Source organism: Gymnodraco acuticeps, unplaced genomic scaffold (genome assembly GCF_902827175.1).
Source record: "Gymnodraco acuticeps unplaced genomic scaffold, fGymAcu1.1, whole genome shotgun sequence".
NCBI classification, from domain to species: Eukaryota; Metazoa; Chordata; class Actinopteri; order Perciformes; family Bathydraconidae; genus Gymnodraco; species Gymnodraco acuticeps.
Window position 1 is genome coordinate 107632 of NW_022990683.1, and position 18038 is coordinate 125669.

General features: G+C 37.4%; 2 protein-coding genes and 1 long non-coding RNA gene across 3 annotated transcripts; all 3 read right to left on the bottom strand.

Annotated features, from left to right (window-relative positions):
• Nucleotides 1–3670: 3670 nt before the first annotated feature.
• LOC117555366 (caspase-6-like) lies at nucleotides 3671–8897 on the bottom strand. The gene is made up of 8 exons (XM_034230244.1): nucleotides 8804–8897; nucleotides 8473–8517; nucleotides 6903–6945; nucleotides 6658–6807; nucleotides 6464–6540; nucleotides 6094–6269; nucleotides 5867–6017; nucleotides 3671–4970 (listed from the first exon to the last, which is right to left on the bottom strand). The coding sequence occupies exons 1-8, from the start codon at nucleotides 8832–8834 to the stop codon at nucleotides 4735–4737; spliced, it is 909 nt and encodes a 302-aa protein (XP_034086135.1). The 5' UTR covers nucleotides 8835–8897; the 3' UTR covers nucleotides 3671–4734.
• A 1341-nt stretch (nucleotides 8898–10238) lies between these two features.
• LOC117555352 lies at nucleotides 10239–11928 on the bottom strand. Its single transcript, XR_004570390.1, has 3 exons — nucleotides 11793–11928; nucleotides 11152–11337; nucleotides 10239–10349 (listed from the first exon to the last, which is right to left on the bottom strand). It is a non-coding gene; the product is annotated as an uncharacterized LOC117555352 (long non-coding RNA).
• Nucleotides 11929–13937: 2009 nt separating this feature from the next.
• pla2g12a (phospholipase A2, group XIIA) lies at nucleotides 13938–17350 on the bottom strand. Its single transcript, XM_034230238.1, has 4 exons — nucleotides 16952–17350; nucleotides 16522–16598; nucleotides 15213–15378; nucleotides 13938–14460 (listed from the first exon to the last, which is right to left on the bottom strand). The coding sequence occupies exons 1-4, from the start codon at nucleotides 17163–17165 to the stop codon at nucleotides 14342–14344; spliced, it is 576 nt and encodes a 191-aa protein (XP_034086129.1). The 5' UTR covers nucleotides 17166–17350; the 3' UTR covers nucleotides 13938–14341.
• Nucleotides 17351–18038: the final 688 nt, after the last annotated feature.

Below are 18038 nucleotides of genomic sequence, written 5' to 3' on the forward strand. Positions count from 1 at the left end.
CGTCCGAAGGTCTCTAAAAAACAAAGTGTATAATTTGGTGTTGGGGTCTGGGGAGACCCAGCATAATTGTTTTGGGTGACTCAAGGCCAAATTTGGCCCAATCAAGATTCATCTTTGACTTTAGACACCCCACCCTCTACATCAACTGTAACAATCTTTCACAACATGCACCTGGTCTCCCCTCCCTCTGCCCCCACGGGAACTCGACCTTTCTCAAAGAATATGTACACTAACACTTGAACCTGAACTCACACATGCACGTGTGCAATATGTGGTGTAATGTGTTTTGGGGCCATAACATTAAATGACAACAGGATTGTACGGTTATGAATGCATTATAAGTTAGTTATGATGTAGTTAAAACAATATTGGATGATAGTCATTTTTTGTGTGTGTTTTGGACTGAGATAAATCATGGGTCAAAATTGACCTACGAACACCATGAACGGTAACAGCTTTTGAACACAACACTTAATAATTACCCTGAATTCTCATAGGGCAGGGGTCGGCAACCCGCGGCCCACGGGCCGCATGCGGCCCTTTAAGCCCTCTGCTCTGGCTCCCTTGAGCTTAGACAAAAATAAGAAGGAAATAAAAGTATTTGTAGGACTATTTATATTTTGTTGCATGGTTGAAAATGTTTCGTATCTTGTATTTTGAGGTGATACTGTGACACATAAATAAAAAACAAAACGGTTTTAATTAGGTCAACTAAAATATGCGTCACATCCTGCTACGGTCCCGCGCGAGCGCCTTTTCTTGGAGGCGAATAACCTGACCCCCGGCTCGATGAGCGAACTATGGATAAATCAAAGAAAAGTACCGGAGGAACACAGGATTTAATTATGTGTGGACAGAGTTATCTGCTTTCACAGCAAACGATGCTGGTTTACCGGTATGTTTGATATGTAGAGAGAAGTTGTTGAACAACAAGGGAGAGGAAGACAGCTGACGATCTTCAGTCATAATTCAATGGGGTATGTAATTTATTTCAGAAAACACTTTTTGTTATATTCCATGGAATGCTCTTAACGTCCCGATAGCAATGAATATATTAAATGCTTTGACAATAAATAAATACAAAAATGAATCTCTGGAAGCCGAAGCGCTGTAAAAAGCACGACCAATCATCTGAGCCGGCCCGGCTAAAGTAACTGGATGACCTACCTGCCTGTCAGCCTTCCATCTGTGCACAAACTTATCTCGTGCCCTCATTGGTCATGTGCGCGTTCGTGTGTGTTGGAGGAGGGGCTCTGTAAGAAAGTCTGAAGGAAGAGGCATATTTTTTTCGGTTGTGTACTTTCCAATTTTAGCGCACTCGAGCTGGTTTCTCCATTCTTACCTACCCTACCTTTAACTATTTTTAGGGTGCAGCTATATGTTTTATTTATTTCAAAGTGGGCCCATTTTAATAATATTTGTGTTCCCTTCAAATGTGCAGAGGACGTGGAGAGGAAGTGCTGTGTTTAATTTATTTTAAAGTAGGCCTGTGTATTATTTGCAATTCTCCTTATAAGAGTTCTTTGTTTCTTATTAGAGGTTAACAGTTTTATATCATGTAATAAATAGCCTAATAAATGCAAAAAAAACTGTAGTTTTTGTCTGATATAACAATAAAAAACTATGAAATATGTTTTGCGGCTCCAGACAAAAAAATGTTTTGGAAAAAGGAGCAAAATGGCTCTTTTGGTCAAAAAGGTTGCAGACCCTTGTCATAGGGGAAGGTACACAAATGACATTTATACAAAACAATCACTCAACGCAGAGCAAAACAGTAACTGGATTGTCACACGGATTTTATTTAACCAAGTCACAACAGTAAGACAAAAGATCACAGATCACAGTATGCAGGTGTCTTTGTTTTCCCTGAGTCATAGATAGTGTGTTGGAAGTGTTTCAGGTCCATAGTACAGCCTCCTCCCTGAGGTACTTTCCACACAGGTATTTGTCACATTATTAAATGTCGTACTGTAAACTGCTACAACACAAAGAACAGCACAAACATGAATTCCCTTTTTGATGGAGCGAGCTCAAAGACAATATGAGAGACATCACTTGGTAGCTGGTGGTTACAGAGAGGTAATGAAGTGGTAAACATTATTAGTGACCTGCTCATCATGCTGTTATGTCACCTGCCTCGCAAGATACAGTAAGTTGGAAAGTACAGTCTTTTGGTTTGTAGACATCATTGCAACTGACTTCAAGAAAACTCATCTGACATTTCCAGCTTCCTCTGAGTCTAAGGAAGCTGTCAAGGCATCGAAATGTCAACTTGCACTGTCCTCTCGCCTTGTTAAAGGGGACTTATTGTTAATATGCTCATTTTCTGGGAATTGAAATGTTGTCATAGTCTCTCTAAATGTAATGTCTGATGTTGTGTTAGTACTTTTTTTTAAAAGCCCTCTGAAAATCCCTGCTCTGTCAAATGTGGTAAACCACAATGGTAGTTCTCCAGCGGTTTGTGGAGGTATTCAATCGGGATGTGGTATATTCGAATGAGTCTGCATCTGACAACGAAAGGGAAGCTACATCTGAATGGCTTGTTGAATCCCATGATTTCTGATGTAAGCAGCCCACAAAAAAAGTGACTGGGTTGTCTTAAGTTCAGTGTTGTGCTAGTTACTGAAAACCAGTAACTAGTTACTTCATTTCAAAAGTAACGCAGATACTTTACCATGTACATGCAAAAAGTAATGCGTTACTGTGAAAAGTAACGTTTTCGTTACTTGAAAAAAGGGCTCCCATTAATGCCCTTATAGCCTTCATTTCAGTACTGTTATTGCATTGGAGAATAATACAATCTGTTGATCAACTTGACATGCATTATATGCAATCTGGATTGCATCGATATTAGCTGGCTTTCCATTTTTGTATTCTTTCTCCAGGTAGTTGGAAAAAGTGTTCCGTCCCATATGCCGTGTGCCGCCCGGGCATGCTATCATGCTAACTAGCTCCCTGAAAGCGGGTGACTCCACTGGAGCAATAGCCTGCATGTGTTCTACAACATACCGTGCAATGGCTTTATCGACTTTTCCCTGGCCAGCAGTCCCTTGGTTAAAATCCAGCCGCTGTTGCTTAGGTGGAGGTGGAGTGGCGTCGGCTGAGTCTCTGTGGTCTTAGCTACTAGCTTCGTCCCAGCATGTTGTTATTGCATTTGTTTTACGAGATTTGAATTACTGGTTTGGGCAGTAGATAGGATCTTTGACCCGCCAGGACACAACTTACATTTAACTAAAACGTTCTTTTCTTTGTGCTCGACAAAAGTGAAATAGTGAGAATATCTCCAGGTGGAGAAACTAGACTTGAGCTCCGCCGCCGCCATGATAGTCTTGTTAGTAAACAACACAAACACGCCCACAGCCCGTCTCCGCATGTGACACAGGAAGTATCTAAGTACATTTACTCAAGTACTGTACTTAAGTACAGTTCTCATCTCTGTTCGCCTGGCTGTTGACTATATTAAAAAAACTAACGGAGTAACGCACCATGTAGTAACGGTAACTGAGTTACTGGATTTAGAAAGTAATGCGTTAGAGTACTAGTTACTGCCAAAAATAACGGCGTTACTTGTAACGCGTTAGTCCCAACACTGCTTAAGTTACAGTTTGTGTGTTGACAGGCAGTCCAGACACCATGTCTGTGCACAAGGATTGGAAATGTAAGTCTTTCATGATATGCCCCCTTTTAAAACTTCAAAGTCAGCGGCTGGATAAGGCAACATTTGTGTAGTTTAAACAAGAAAGCAAACATGTAAAGTGTAAGAAAGCTAGCTAACAGAGAATGTGGTCCATAATCTTGAGGCGGTTGGAAAATAAAACGAGAACACCTTAAAAACATAACACATCCAATACAACAAGAAAATTCATCATGGTCTATAGTCTGTTAAAAACAAATGGTATCATAAGTTGTTATTGAATATGAAATCATCTTCATGCTGGACTCCTGGGGCCAAAGTGGTTATCAAATACTTGGTAGATATTTTCAAATATGTTTAAATATGAATGAAGGTCTTCCCGTAGATAATTAATTGAGTGTGCAGCCACTTAGATTATGATGCATCTCATCTCATGATACATTAAGACAATTATAGCCTTACAAATACACACTTATTCAATATATGACATTTGCTGTTTAAAATGTGGCTCTGCTTTATTCCCTATAGGCTCAGCCAGTTGTGGCAAATACATACTAGATATAATTGATTTACAATATTTTGCAGATTAACGATAAAGCATTAACTACCCAATAATCTGATTGATTGTGATAATAGTACTCTGGGTAATATAAATGTTTGTGACCAGCAGGGCTGTTATAATATCAACTGTGTTTACATTCACACAGGAAACCAGATTAGTGATAGGATTCAGATGGGACCAGATGAATCAGTACACCAGATACTGTCACATGATTTCTTCCCTTCTGACAACAGATACAGGTCCTGCCAAGAAAGGTGGTTCCTCAAGAAGAAGGAAACAATTTCACGTGTCAGGTTGTGTTGAGAGTGTAGTGATGGCCTGAGGCTGGAAAAGGCATACATGTTCAGTGCATGTCATTCGTTGTTTTAACTAATGTCACTATAAAGCATCGGATTGTTCAATGCATGTGTGATTATAGTGTTCATGAGCAAATCACAGTGGAGGATTACAGAAAACAGAAACAAAAATTAAAATCTCCCAGAATCTGTCCAGGTATTAAAATAAGTTCAGCTAATTGTAAGACTGAGGTCTGACACCGTTACTGCTTCGATCGTAAGTAGAGTTTCTTGGTGAGCATTGAAGCAAAGCAGGGTACTTGCTTCTTCCCGATGGCACTCCGGTCGTTAGAATTCCCAACACTCCTCATGGACACCTTCCTGTTGACCAGCGTGAGTAACTCTGTGAACTCCAGGGTGTTCCCATACCTTTGAAGCAGCTCACACAGATCCTGGACATACCAGGAGCCGTTAACGGTCTCCCGGTGGGAATAGTATCCTTAACAAACAAAAGGGGACAGGGCAGGATTGTTATCGATGAACAGCAGAAAGGACTTTCAGAAGGACTTAAATGTACGGTGGCCCAGAGAGCTCAATGCATGACAAATGGCCAAACAAGCAAATGAAGAAAACCCGTTCACCAATTGGAAAATGCTTCTATTTTTTACTTGTTTTAAAATAATTGAACAGTAGGAAATATATGTAGTGACAACCTTGAAAGAGACTAAAGCCAGCTCACATAGCATTTCAATTAATCACGTGTAAATCTCAGGATGACTTAAATGAGCAGAAGACCTATTTTAAGTTAAGAATAGATATTTGTAAAATATCATGATCACATTGTAAAAATAATAAAAAATGTCCTCCCTACATTTAAGATTATATAACAATATTTGTTTGCAGTTTTTTTTCTCAAATCTGGCCATGTGTTTTAAATTGATAAGAATGTTTTATCTGTATTTGCATGTGTTTTCTTACTTTGCAGTTTGATAAGCTCTCAGGGCCACCGGATTAATGTCTAACATAATTCACTCAAGTAGAATTCCTGTTCAACACCTACAGTTTTTAAGTTTTTAATGAAAGTTAGTCATCCTTGATTCTCAATACTTGAGTTAAAAAAAAAAATGGCCACATGGCTAGTTCAACTCATCAGTTTCTAAATGACAAAGCAGGACAGGATTCATGGGAAACCAATATCCTGATGATGTACAGTTGTGTTGAGTCAACTGTACTTTGGCCTCGTAAAATAAATATGATTTATTTACAATGTCGTCTACAACTTCTTGTTTCACTTCTGCTTTGGTATGTGGCAAGACAATTCTCAAGACATTCGAATACCTAATGTGAATCAGGTTGAGACAAGAGCAGATTAAGAGTTTCAAAAACATCCCTCACCTTCAGCCACGGAGTAGCACATGATGAAATCTGCCCCGGCTGGCAGTGTGTGCACGGCGCTGGCGTCTACCACCACCTCGTTGGTCTTCAGCTCGCTGTCCACCGCGTCGCAGGCCGTCACTGGATCGTCGTGCTTATCTCCACGGCATGCCTAGTGACGGACACAGCCACGTTAACCTTCAATGCATCTTTAAGAACTACTGTCATTTGTGTTTGTTTGCACGTACCTGTAGTATGAAAACCTTTGGCTTTCCCACAAGGCTCTTGCACTTGTCTCCTTTGAACATGGCGGTGATATCCTGAATGCTGATCTTTCCGTCGAAGGTGTAAACGTGATCATTTTCACCATGGCTCAGGAAGACAAGCAAAAAGCAGTCTACGTCTGAATGGTTTTCCTCAGCGGCTGATGAGACATTAGATATATTTGTTAAAATCCTCAATGAACAAGTAAAAGACGCCCATTTTTGGTCCGAACTTTGCAGATAAAAAGGACAACAAGGAAGCTCATAAGAAATGAAATGTCAGTAATGATACTGTGCTGCTGCCTGGATACACATTTAATAATGTGCGTGTCATAGGTGACCATGCATGTCTTACCTTCACTGATCTTATCGTAGACTTCCACTTGTTTGTAGTTATCATAAGCCCTCACTTCGAAGTTCAGATCGTTCAGTCTTGAAGAGAGATGAAGAAAAGTCTCATAAGTTGCAGAACAAGTACAGACATGTTTTTGTAAAGCACAGTTGCGTAATACAGTGTTCCCTCTCCAGCAGCCGGCTGTCACGTGATACCTTCTCTCCAGGTTGTAGCGATCAGCGTTGGTTCCATGCCTGTCGTTTAACCCCAGGCGCCAGAAGAAGCGCTCCTGGTTAAAGATCAGGGCAAGGCCTCGTTGTTTGTGGTCCATCTTGTATTCCTCTGCAGGATCCAAAGCCAAAGAGCTGTTTCATAATGAGATAGATAACACAAACAACATTAGGTGGAGTACAGTGGGGAGGCGTGAATATCCCGCACAAAGAAAAATAAATCAGTTTACCTTCTGATGAAGGCATCAGTCTCTGTTAGGTTCTCCGTGCATGCTATTAAATAAAAGACAGTCAATTATGCATGCAACGATTTAGAAATTAATTACTGAAAGATAATGTTTAAAAACCTGGCTTTGCAGTTAAAACAAAATTACTTAATTAATTATAAAAATACAGAGGAGGGTTGAGCTGATCAGGCTTCTTTGTCACGCAGCACAGCTACAGGTGCATGAATTGCTCCACTGCTGCGGGGTGGGGTCAAGTAGCCATTGTTCCATTAGCTTAGAGTGCTCGTTGCCTTCAATGGCTGAGTGACAGGTGGAGAAAGATGGAACAGAACAGAGGCCAAAAGTGCCACCTCCATAACCCACCCTACAGATATGTAGCTTAGACTTTGTGAGCTAAAGGCAGCTGTTTTTTTTACTTGTAAGGCATTATCTGACTTCATAGATCTGCTTCCATAGAGGTAGTTTATTAGTTACACCAAGTAAACCGTTGCAATCTAATACAAGTTCTGCAATAAAGTCATACCTTAATGACCATTATAATGTTCAGTTTTCTTTTAAAAGCGTTATTGAAATATAGCTTTAACTTCATGGTCATTTTGGATACTATACACTGAGCAGTGTTTCTTATACTAAGTGCAACGTCATTCATTAATAAATTGGGTGGACAAAATATAAGAAACACCTGCCAGTATAAAAATACAACTCAACAGCCCAACAAATACAGCAGCTCCGCAAAACATCCCTAACATAAAATCGATATTATTGATGGATGAGTATTTGGTTTAGTGCTTTTGTAAAAAGACTATATTCATTTTAGCTAGGTCTACCAAAAAGACATATGATGATGGCTGGGCTGTCTCGTCTACTGGAGTTGTCACACTGTATTTGATGTTAACAGGATATGCCAAAACCACATCAAATACAATAAAGATTAATAATGACAGTTAATGATTAATGTCGTAAAATTGAGCTGACTGTTGTCTGGCTTTACTGATAATAAAACTGTACAACTTTAATCTTTTTGTTTCACTTTTGCTTTTTTAAAGTTGTATAAAATTATCAAGAACATGTTATAATAGCTCCAGTGGTTAAACAATTGTAACATTATAATGTTCAGTTTTTAAATTGTATTTTCTTGGAGTATATATATATTCAACATAACGGAGATTTGCAATGATATACACTGAACAATGTTTTTTTTTTTTTTTTTTTTTTTTTTTAAAAATTGTGCAACATCATAGATTGGGTGGACAAAATATAAGAAACACCTGCCACTTAAACAATACAAATCAACAGCCCCTTTGTAAACGAGACTTAACCTGAACTGAATAGAGTTCATGATAGCATTGAAGGGCTGTTTTATTCAACTTTATTTGAGTTAATGATTATTCTCATAAATAATAATTGACTGTACTTTGGCTTCACTGATAATAAAACGTACAACTATACACTGTTTGTTTTACTGTTGTCATATACAATTATTACCAAGTATCAAAGTATCAAGAAAATTGAATAAAAGCACAAGAGATCTACAAAAATAGGAGGCCTTTGTTACTTATAGTAAAACACTCACCCCTCGCCCTGTCTGTTGCTGTTTGGTTGCATTTAGCAACACTTCCTGGGAAGGTGAGAGAAAAAGCGATTATATAAATGTTTTAATAAACATTAAAAACCTGCCTCACATGTTGTACTAACTTGCTGACTGACTGAAGGTAGAGAAAACTGACAATAAAGGTGTGGCAAATGTAAGAACATAGTAAACCACAGTAACGTCAAACAGAGCTTCACTGTTGAAAGTTACATCGTACTTTAGTATGTACTTATCTAACTTTTTTAAATGACTCAGGCACAAGTCCACAACTTATAGCTACTTGTACTTTTAAAAAGATATGTAAATTGGTTACCTCCACTTGCGTCTTGTGCCGTGTTTGACATGTTCACAGGTAGTCTTCACTCCACTGACACCACTGAAAAATGAATATGCTTCGTCAAAGCTACATTGATGAGCAAGGATGTAGCTCCTCCCCCTCTGAATCTGATTGGCTGAATGTCTAAAAGTGGAGAACACGATTGGCTCTTACGGCTGTCAATCAAAGGTCAACAGCCAGGACTTCCGTGTTTGCCACATTGCACCAGCGGCTCATCAAATTCTTAAGTACAGGGGTTTAATACATCTTAAATAATGAAAGTAAGATTAGGGCTGGCGCAGCCGAAGATTAGTATAGTTAATCATCTAATCCAGACTTTCTTCAGAGATATCCTCACACATTATTTTCTTTAAAGATGTTATGAATAGGTTTAATTTCTTCTCGGATGATGGATCAATGGGAGCTCATTCAAAGACCCAGTTGGAATACACTTTAAGCGCCTCTCGTATAAGAACAATTTACACAAACTAAATAACGCTCTTAAAATGTATATGATTACAGTTGACACAAATATATCTAAGAAACCCACATCTTTATAAATGTCTCTACATGTTTTATTCAGTGTTGTAGCTTACATCATTTGTCTTCACTTTTGCCCCATGAGATATTTCAGATATTTAATTAATGTAATAAAGTAAAGCAACCAAACGATTTTAGATGATGTAGATGGAAGCACCCTGAAAGCCAGAGAAATAATGTGAAAAACATGTTCAAGTATTAACAAAATATGCATTAATTGCATATGAAATACATCAATTATTCACTAGGTATTTTCACACAGCACATAAGCGTCAGTGCAAGCTAAAATAAACTCATGAGAGAAAAGTGTATTGCTGGCATCCTTCTGCCAGTGCTTTGCTTCTGAATCAGTCTATTCCACAGTATCATGTGTCACAGTTACTTCCTCGTTTCATACTGACATCCACAAGACTCCCTCTGGCTGTCCAGGTACCCTGCTGAAAAAAACAGCTTAGACCAACAAGGCTGGTTTGGCTGGTCAGGCCAGCCAGACAATATTAGGCTGGATTAGTTTGCTGGTTTAGAGGGGTTTTGGACACTTTAGCTGGTCATGATAGCTGGTTTGGTCACAGTGGTCTAGCTGGTCACCATTAGCTGGTCAGACTGGTATGATCTTGAGTAGAACTTTAGCTGGATTACTTGATGGTTAAGCTGGTCATATATGATGATGAAAGACTCTCACCCAATTGCAGTAGCTCAATGAACATCTATCATTTCAGATCAGAGCACCTACCTTACCAGAAAGGTACCAGAATGTATAGAATGTATTGTCTGTAAATAAATACTCATATATCAAATGATTAGAAGCAGGAAAATAATTTATAACACACAATGAACACAAATTTGAAAACATTTTCAAAACACTCATTACTTCATATGTTTAACCAATTTCCTTCAACTGTTTCTTTCCGCTTTTCACAAGGTCCTGTATTATAGTAACCGGCCAACTTCCCCCTCTCGGTCTTCTCCACGTTTTGTGAATTCAGCCATCCTCTGAAGCACTCTTGAAAAGAGAAAGGAAAAACAGATTAACTTTTAGCTTTGTGTTATGATTACTTAAATATGTGCACTGTGAGATGAAAAAGAAAAATGTATCAAATGTAGTTTTGAACATTCACTGTGATTGGGTCTATTATCCACGCAATACACCGTATTTAATTTTTTTCTTAATTTACATTATTTAATTTCATATTCTGTTCTTGTAAATATCATATTCTATTATATTACATGTATATAAACTTTTTGCACTACTTTTTATTTTGTATGTTTGTATTTTATTATATATGTTGCATTGTTGGAGGAGCTCAGGTCAGAAGAATTTCATTGACATTTCTACACTGTAGCTGCTGAGCATATGAGAATAAAACCTTTGAATCTTGAATCCAACACTTGAATCCTAAATTGTAGATAGTTTGGCCATAATAATGCTTTATGATTACATTTCTAGTAAGAAGTGTATATTTTACTTTCAGAATCTACCTCCAGTGGATGTGTGGATCTACAGTATGATAGATATATTACTTTACACCCAGAAGTATGTATTGTCATTCTTATTGTTGATAAATTGGGATATACTCTATATTTTATTAACACCAGTATGTACTTTATACATCCACCTCGAGTGTTTTTCTCTGCACCGGAAATAATTTAATTTTAAAGTTCAACCACATATTAAACACACTATATCAGCGCCACACCTGCGTAACACAAGGTGCCTCTTGTCTGAACCATGTTTTAAGCAATTTGTAATCTATTCTTGTCGACTTGCAGCCAAAAGATAACTCCACTCTCCTACCACTGCTTACCTCTAATGAGCCTTGGTAGAACTAGTGTCCGAGTCATGGGGTCCAGAACTGACTGAAGACATGTGGAACAGAGTACATGGTTCCATGTACAGGAAACTGGAACTTTGAACAGGTGTTTTCATCTTTTCTGCCTGAAGATTCACAAGTTCTTGATCAGGTGTTTGATGTGGGCTGGCATGATCCTTTCTGCAGCGATAAATAAAGAAAACAAAGAAAACAGTATTAATAATAGTAATGGTGGTAACAACAATAATATTAGTATAACTATTATATCTAGCACTTACACAATTGCAAAGTGATTCTCACAACAAAAATAAAGAACAAAACAATATCAACAATAAAAAAACAAATGATTATAGGAATGTTAAGAGACAAAGACATTATAAACATTCTGAGAGGCCGACTACAAAAGCTAGACTTAATGGCTTTTGATGACATCAATGAGCAGTCCCAATACATGCTGTTGTATAAAAAGAAATATAATAGGTCCAGATTTATTCTATTTTGTGTTGAATGAATTGTTTTATTGATTGCTGATGGATGTATATATATATATATATGGAATATATATAGGGTTTATTCAACAGCAGTAAAGCATTAAGTTGCTAAATTAACGTACACTGAACTGTAAAACAACTTACCACTATGTAGGAAAGGCTCTGATCAGGAGGGTTGACTAGTAGGACAGCAAAGAGGTGGAGGAGGTCTATGTCATGTACAACCATTGGTAGATGTTACACCTGAAAGAAAAATAAGTTAGTTAGTTAGTGAATTGTCCGACCGGCCCACTACGGTACCGGCCCACCGGGAAAACCCCCGGTATTCCCAATGGCCAGTCCGCCCCTGTGTGGGACTCATAAAGGTATTCTGATTCTGATGAGGTTATACACAAAAGGTGAGCTTGTTCCAAACAGGTAGGCCTACTTTTTTTTCTAAGAAAATCATAAAAAATGCCTCGAGCAGTTTCACAGCAGCATCACAGCAGCATCACAGCAGTCAGGTGGCAGGACAGGTTGGATCCCAAATGTAAAACTTGGGACATTTTCAAATATTCTAATTTAACTTAAATTTGACAAGAAACTAATTATTGTTGCGAGTACATTTGAAAGAATAAAGTAATATAAACTTGTGTTACAATATCCAAATGTATAGTGTTATAAGTTCTCTCCATTGTGCCCTCTGCTGGTTTTTAAAGAAAAGAACATATGCAATCAAATTATGAAAAAGTATTATAAATCTCTGCTTTATTTTCATATTAATATTTGATTTTTTATTAATATTCTGATAATGATCCTATAAAATTTATTTGGTTATCAAAAGTTGTTACCGTCGTTTGCACTTAGTGGTACATTTTGAAAAAGAGCTCTGGGATACAATCTGAGAGGAGTTTTTGAAGATGTGAAGATGTTTCTTGTTCTGTCACACTCATTTTGCTCTCAGAGATAACATCAGCACAATGTAATGGCCTAATGGGAAGCTCAAAGGGTGACACTGTATATATTCTTGCCATCAGGTGTTTCATAAACTCAACATTCATTATGTCTGTCCATAGTTTAACACAGCACCTCCGCAAAACATCCCTAACAATGGATATTATTGATGGATGAGTATTTATGTTAGTGCCTGCCCTTTGTAAAAAAGACTATATTCATTTTAGCTAGGTGTACCAAAAACACATGGCTGGGCTGCCTCATCTGCTTGAGTTTTCACTTTTCCTCCCCAAAAAAAGCACACTTTCAGTTTCAAGATGACAGGAGTCAGGACATGGGTCAACATGACAGTAAAGATGAAAACGTTTGAGTTAAAGATTAATGTCATAAAATTGAGCGGACTGTACTTTGGCTTCACTGATAAAAACTATTTAAAACTTTGTTTCCCTTTTGCTTTTTTAAAGTTATATCAAATTATCAAGAACATTTAATAATAGCACACAATCTTAAATTTTTTTTAATATTATAATGTTCAGTTTTTATTGAAGTGTATATTCAACATAACAGTGATTTTGAATGCTATACTGAACAATATATTTATTTTTAGTGCACCATTGATACATTTGGGTCAAAGGGTGACAGTGTATATTCTTGCCATCAGGTGTTTCATAAACTCAACATTCATTATGTTTGTCCATAGTTTAACACATGGAGGAATGAATTATTAAGCTATTGATTTTGATGTGTGCCAGTAAGCCATTATTAATGATACAAGAGTCTTAAAACACAGCCCCCGAATAATGTACAAACAGTTATTTACTTTGAGATTAAGATTTAAAACAAGCTGACTTTTTTATATTGTCTTGTTGTTGCGTGTTGGCACCTTGAGTCTATTGTAATTTCGTTGTACCTGTACAATGACAAATAAAGATCTATATATCTATATCTATATCTTAACACATATAATGACACAATCCATCATCGATCCATCACCATACAAGTCAAGTGCTACATACAGGGGCATAACATTGTGTATTCCCCTTACCGATCCAGTCTGGAACTTCTTTTTCTTGTTTATTGGTAGACACACATTGGAGACACCCAAAAAAAAAAAATGTTTTTAGGTGTAGCGGTGATTTTGCATCCTCCACTTACAGAGTAAAACATTTCCCGGCACATTAGTTTTTTTTAAAAAGAAGCAAAAACAACGCTGGTTTGTTATCACCTTTTGAGTGTCAATGTCACAAAGTGCTTCTGAAACGGGACCAGATTTGTCAATTTACAGGTGTGTAGTTGGGATCAAAATGAATGTTGTGTTTGCATTGCATTGAGGGGCAAATAAAAACAAAGGTCTGAGACAGTTATTGTAGTTAGTTTAGTTGTTGTGTAGAGTTTAAAAGTTGCATTGACACAGTCTTTCTTTTACCCATAATCAGTGCGAGAAAACATAATTTGGTTTTAACACAAAACTTCTTCAAGAGTTATTTTGATTAATAAACCCACAAAACAGAGTGTTTCCAGTCTATCACAAGAAACACATTATACAATATTAGCAAAACATAAATAATTAACTTAATAGGAAAGACATTAACTGTCCACTTCACTTCTAATAGTCTACAATTCAAAACATCTATAAAAGGAGGTAATGGACACAAGTCCGTGCAGGCAATAGAAACTCTCTCCCTGAGAAAATCTTAGATAAAAGTTTATTGCTGGTTTCCTTCTGTCAGTGTTGTGCTTTCCACAGTGTTGATCCAGTGTCACAGCTCCTTCTTCACTTCGTACTGACACACACAGGAGTCCCTCTGGCTGTCCAGGTATGGCTTACATCCCAGGTGCATAACAGCGTCAAACAGCAGAGTCACCGCTGACTCACAGGCTGAGTGGGGCAGACAAACCAGAACATGAGCTACACAAAAGGGTGAAAACAAGTACCTGATACCATGCTGCTGTAAGGGAGTAAAACACATTTGAGTGTGCTCTTACTAAGGAATTATTGGGCTAATACAGATTTTGTAGTAGATTAAAACTGCAGTTTTAAGTACGCGATTAAAATGACTCACAACAAAATCCACAATCACAGTAGCGTCGTAGAGTTATCACAGTATACAAATTAAATGTTTAAAAAGTAGCTCTATTTCGCCCCCTGCTGGTCATTATGTGTTTTACAGTTGCTTATACATTTGCACAAGCACTGTCACATCCCTTTGTTTCTATCCTTGAACTGAAGCAGAAATGAATGTAAAATGAAACTAAAGTGAACCTGTGAGCATAGCTTCTTTCCTCAAATGTTGTTTAAAAACTGGCCCTGCTAACTAACAGTGACTCCTCCTGACTCAATACAGCCATCTCAAGTGAGGTTACAGTGCACAAAGTACAACATATAAACCTCTTTCAAATCAGACATTTTAAAAATGACAGGTTCTACTTAATTGAAAAAAACGGAATGATGGCACTGGTCTATTAGAGTTTCCCAGTAAGCCATAACACTTGAGCAAATGTTCACAATACAATGACTCTGAAACATAAGCAGCTAAAAGGAATATAGCCAAAGATTTCCAGGTCACAGGAGGAGAATGTGGGAAGCATAAGTAAGTATAATGACAACCCCCGATGGGCTCAGCCTCTAACCTTGGACACTCTGGGACAATCCCAGAGTCCTTTGCACATTCCTGCAGATGTTCTCCAGACAGTCTTGGAACTGCTCGTCACAGTCGTGCTTCTCCAGGCCGCAGGTGTCGTAGCAGCGGTCATGTTTGTTACAGCATTTGGTCATAGATGGAATGCCTATGTCAAACTGAAAAAAACATGTTTGTAACTCTTCAATATGTATTTTAGGAGGAAATTACAATTATACTGATTTTCTGCAAATTCAAAAAGTGTGATAATGGTTCAGGGATATGACATAAAATGTAGTTTCAGCAATGACAAAAGCCAAGATACACTTCTCCAAGGAGGTTTCCTGGAAATAAAACACAACACATTTACAAAGAGACTCAATTCTGTTCATTGATTGATTGTGTAAAAGCAACCCAGTCTCACGGCATTTGGTGTTATAGTCACAAAATAAATGTAATCTATTGATTCGTGTTCACCAACACGATTTTTTTTGTGTCACACAGAACGATTTAAAAGCAATGTATTTCGATAGTATGTTTCGTGCCTGCATCACGTCTTTTTGTCCGGTCAGGTCTTGGAAGACCGGAAGCTGTGGGGTTCATAAAAACATTTTCTTACTCAATATCAAGCCATGATTATTGTTTTTATTTTAAATTGTATAATGTCGGACTTGTTGCCGCCCGTGAGGAAAGGAAATGGGGCTCAGAGCCTCAGAATACTGAAATCTGTATTTTTTTAAATCTTTTTGTCCTTCTAATTTGTTATTATTTGGTGCAGGCACGAAACATATAAATACATTGATTTTAAAATCTTTCTGTGTGACACGGTATCGCTCAGTATTATTTTTAGTGTAGCCAGGCTAATGCTGTATTTTTTAGCCCAATACCAATATCAATATTTGAGAGTTTGAATTCTGATAACATATTGGTTGATACAAACATATTTATAACATCAATGAATATTTTTGATGACGACCCTTTAAAATGTTGTTATTAAAGTGTTGTGCTCCACATATAAAAGTAATACATCTTGAAGAATATACATTATTTAGTTTTAGGTTTACAATGTATGGAATTATGACAAATGTTTTATTATAACATACACTGTTGTGTTACCTATCAGCCAGGGCCATGGTAGAAAGGTAAAACACTTTAATATTAGACTACATTCACTCGACAAGAATATGCAGTTTGAGTTGCTGTTTACATTACATGTCATTTTTACATGTCTTTAGGAATCACATTATATAACCACTTTTCCAAGAAGTGAAAGGACCTCCCTTTACAAATCTGGGAAACTCAATGTGATAATGTGAGACTACCTGAAATCCAAACAGCGGGGAGCCACATCCGTTGGGAGGTGGTTTCTTGTAACCAGGACGAGGAGCAGGCTTGTAACCTGTAAGGAGCAAAGGTGACACAGATAACCACATCAGTACAACATGATTTAATGGCCTACTGTGCAGCTAAAGGAGTGATACTGTATATCTTGTAGCTCTGAAGTGTTGCATAAACTCAACATTGATTAAGTTTGCCTCCCTTTTTATTGTTGTCTAATGTTGGTTTATTCACTTTATATAGCAGAGAAAAGCACAGGTATGAATACCATCCCTTTTAGATGTGCCAGAGAGCCAGGAAGTTTGATACAAGAGTCCTGGCCTTCTTAAATGAACTACAGCCACTGATAATGTTATGTTTGACCAATGAATTGTTTCACAATGAGGAAGAAAGATTTAAAAGAAGGTGGCTTACCATCATTACACTTATAATGACACAGCCCGTCATAGCCACCAAACAAGTCCAGTGCTGCGTTCAGGTACGTGTCAATCTTGTGTATTCCGTTGCGGATAGTTTTCAGAGTCATCCTCCAGTCTGGGGTCTCTGGCTCTTGTTGGCAGGCAGACACCCATGGTAGACTTCCACAATACAATAAACCCAACAGAAAAACAAACATGTGGTAACGCATTGTCCACTAGACGTCAAAAACAAGCGTTTCCCCGGCACATTGGTTTAATTTAAGCTGATTTATTCCTCAAAAAGAAGTCTTGATGGCATTTTAAGTTTCAATTCTGGTTGTTTTCATTCCACTGCCTAGCTTAGACAACTATCAGGTAGCAGTTTACCTGCTGTAGCATATCGCTTCCGGGTTTGACGCTGTCACATGACCTCCGATAAGCCAATCATGATTATGACTAAGTGTTGTAACGTCAGTAAAGTAATAATACCATTTTGTAATATTTAATATTTGTACGTTAACATAGTTCACCAACAAAACACATGGGTTGATATGTATTTTACATTTTGTATTTTTATCTTTATCTAAAAACGATTGAATGTACTCTTTAAAATAAATAACAAATTGTACAAAATATAAAATAGCTGCTAATTGTCCTTCTGTTAAAGTTAGCAAACATGACACAGAATCAATGTAAAATGTACTTTGAGTGTGTGATATAGGCCTATCCGCTGACACAAAAACTTGGTCTACTTTTTAATTCACAAACAACTTTTCTTAATCCCTTCCTAGTTATAATAATTTCATCATCTTGTACTAAACTCTGTACTTAAATTACTCAGTTTATACAACAGAATATGGAAGTGATCCTAAACTAATGCCTTATCAATCATGCAGCATTTATGCCTGCAGATACATCTTTCGGTCTTTCTTTTACACCAACCCGAATAAAACAAACCACCATGGAAAAGGGATTTATGTATCAAAGCCTTGATCACTCTATATAATTGCATTCTATACATTTTTGTATTTCTGTTCTAGTAAGCTATAACCCTTCTTATGTCAATGTTTATTTTAATTATGTACGATTCAAACATAATCTGT

What these genes read in the sequence shown, in the direction of transcription:
- LOC117555366 (XM_034230244.1), bottom strand. Translation starts at nt 8,834, where the DNA reads ATGTCAAACACGGCACAAGACGCAAGTGGAG. An exon ending in ACTGATGCCTTCATCAGAAG is followed by an intron (nt 6,808 to 6,902) that starts GTAAACTGATTT and finishes ATTATGAAACAG; the next exon opens with CTCTTTGGCTTTGGATCCTG. An exon ending in GTGCTACTCCGTGGCTGAAG is followed by an intron (nt 4,971 to 5,866) that starts GTGAGGGATGTT and finishes TTGTTTGTTAAG; the next exon opens with GATACTATTCCCACCGGGAG.
- pla2g12a (XM_034230238.1), bottom strand. Translation starts at nt 17,165, where the DNA reads ATGCGTTACCACATGTTTGTTTTTCTGTTGGGTTTATTGTATTGTGGA. An exon ending in TCATTATAAGTGTAATGATG is followed by an intron (nt 16,599 to 16,951) that starts GTAAGCCACCTT and finishes TGCTCCTTACAG; the next exon opens with GTTACAAGCCTGCTCCTCGT. An exon ending in ATTGTCCCAGAGTGTCCAAG is followed by an intron (nt 14,461 to 15,212) that starts GTTAGAGGCTGA and finishes TGCCCCACTCAG; the next exon opens with CCTGTGAGTCAGCGGTGACT.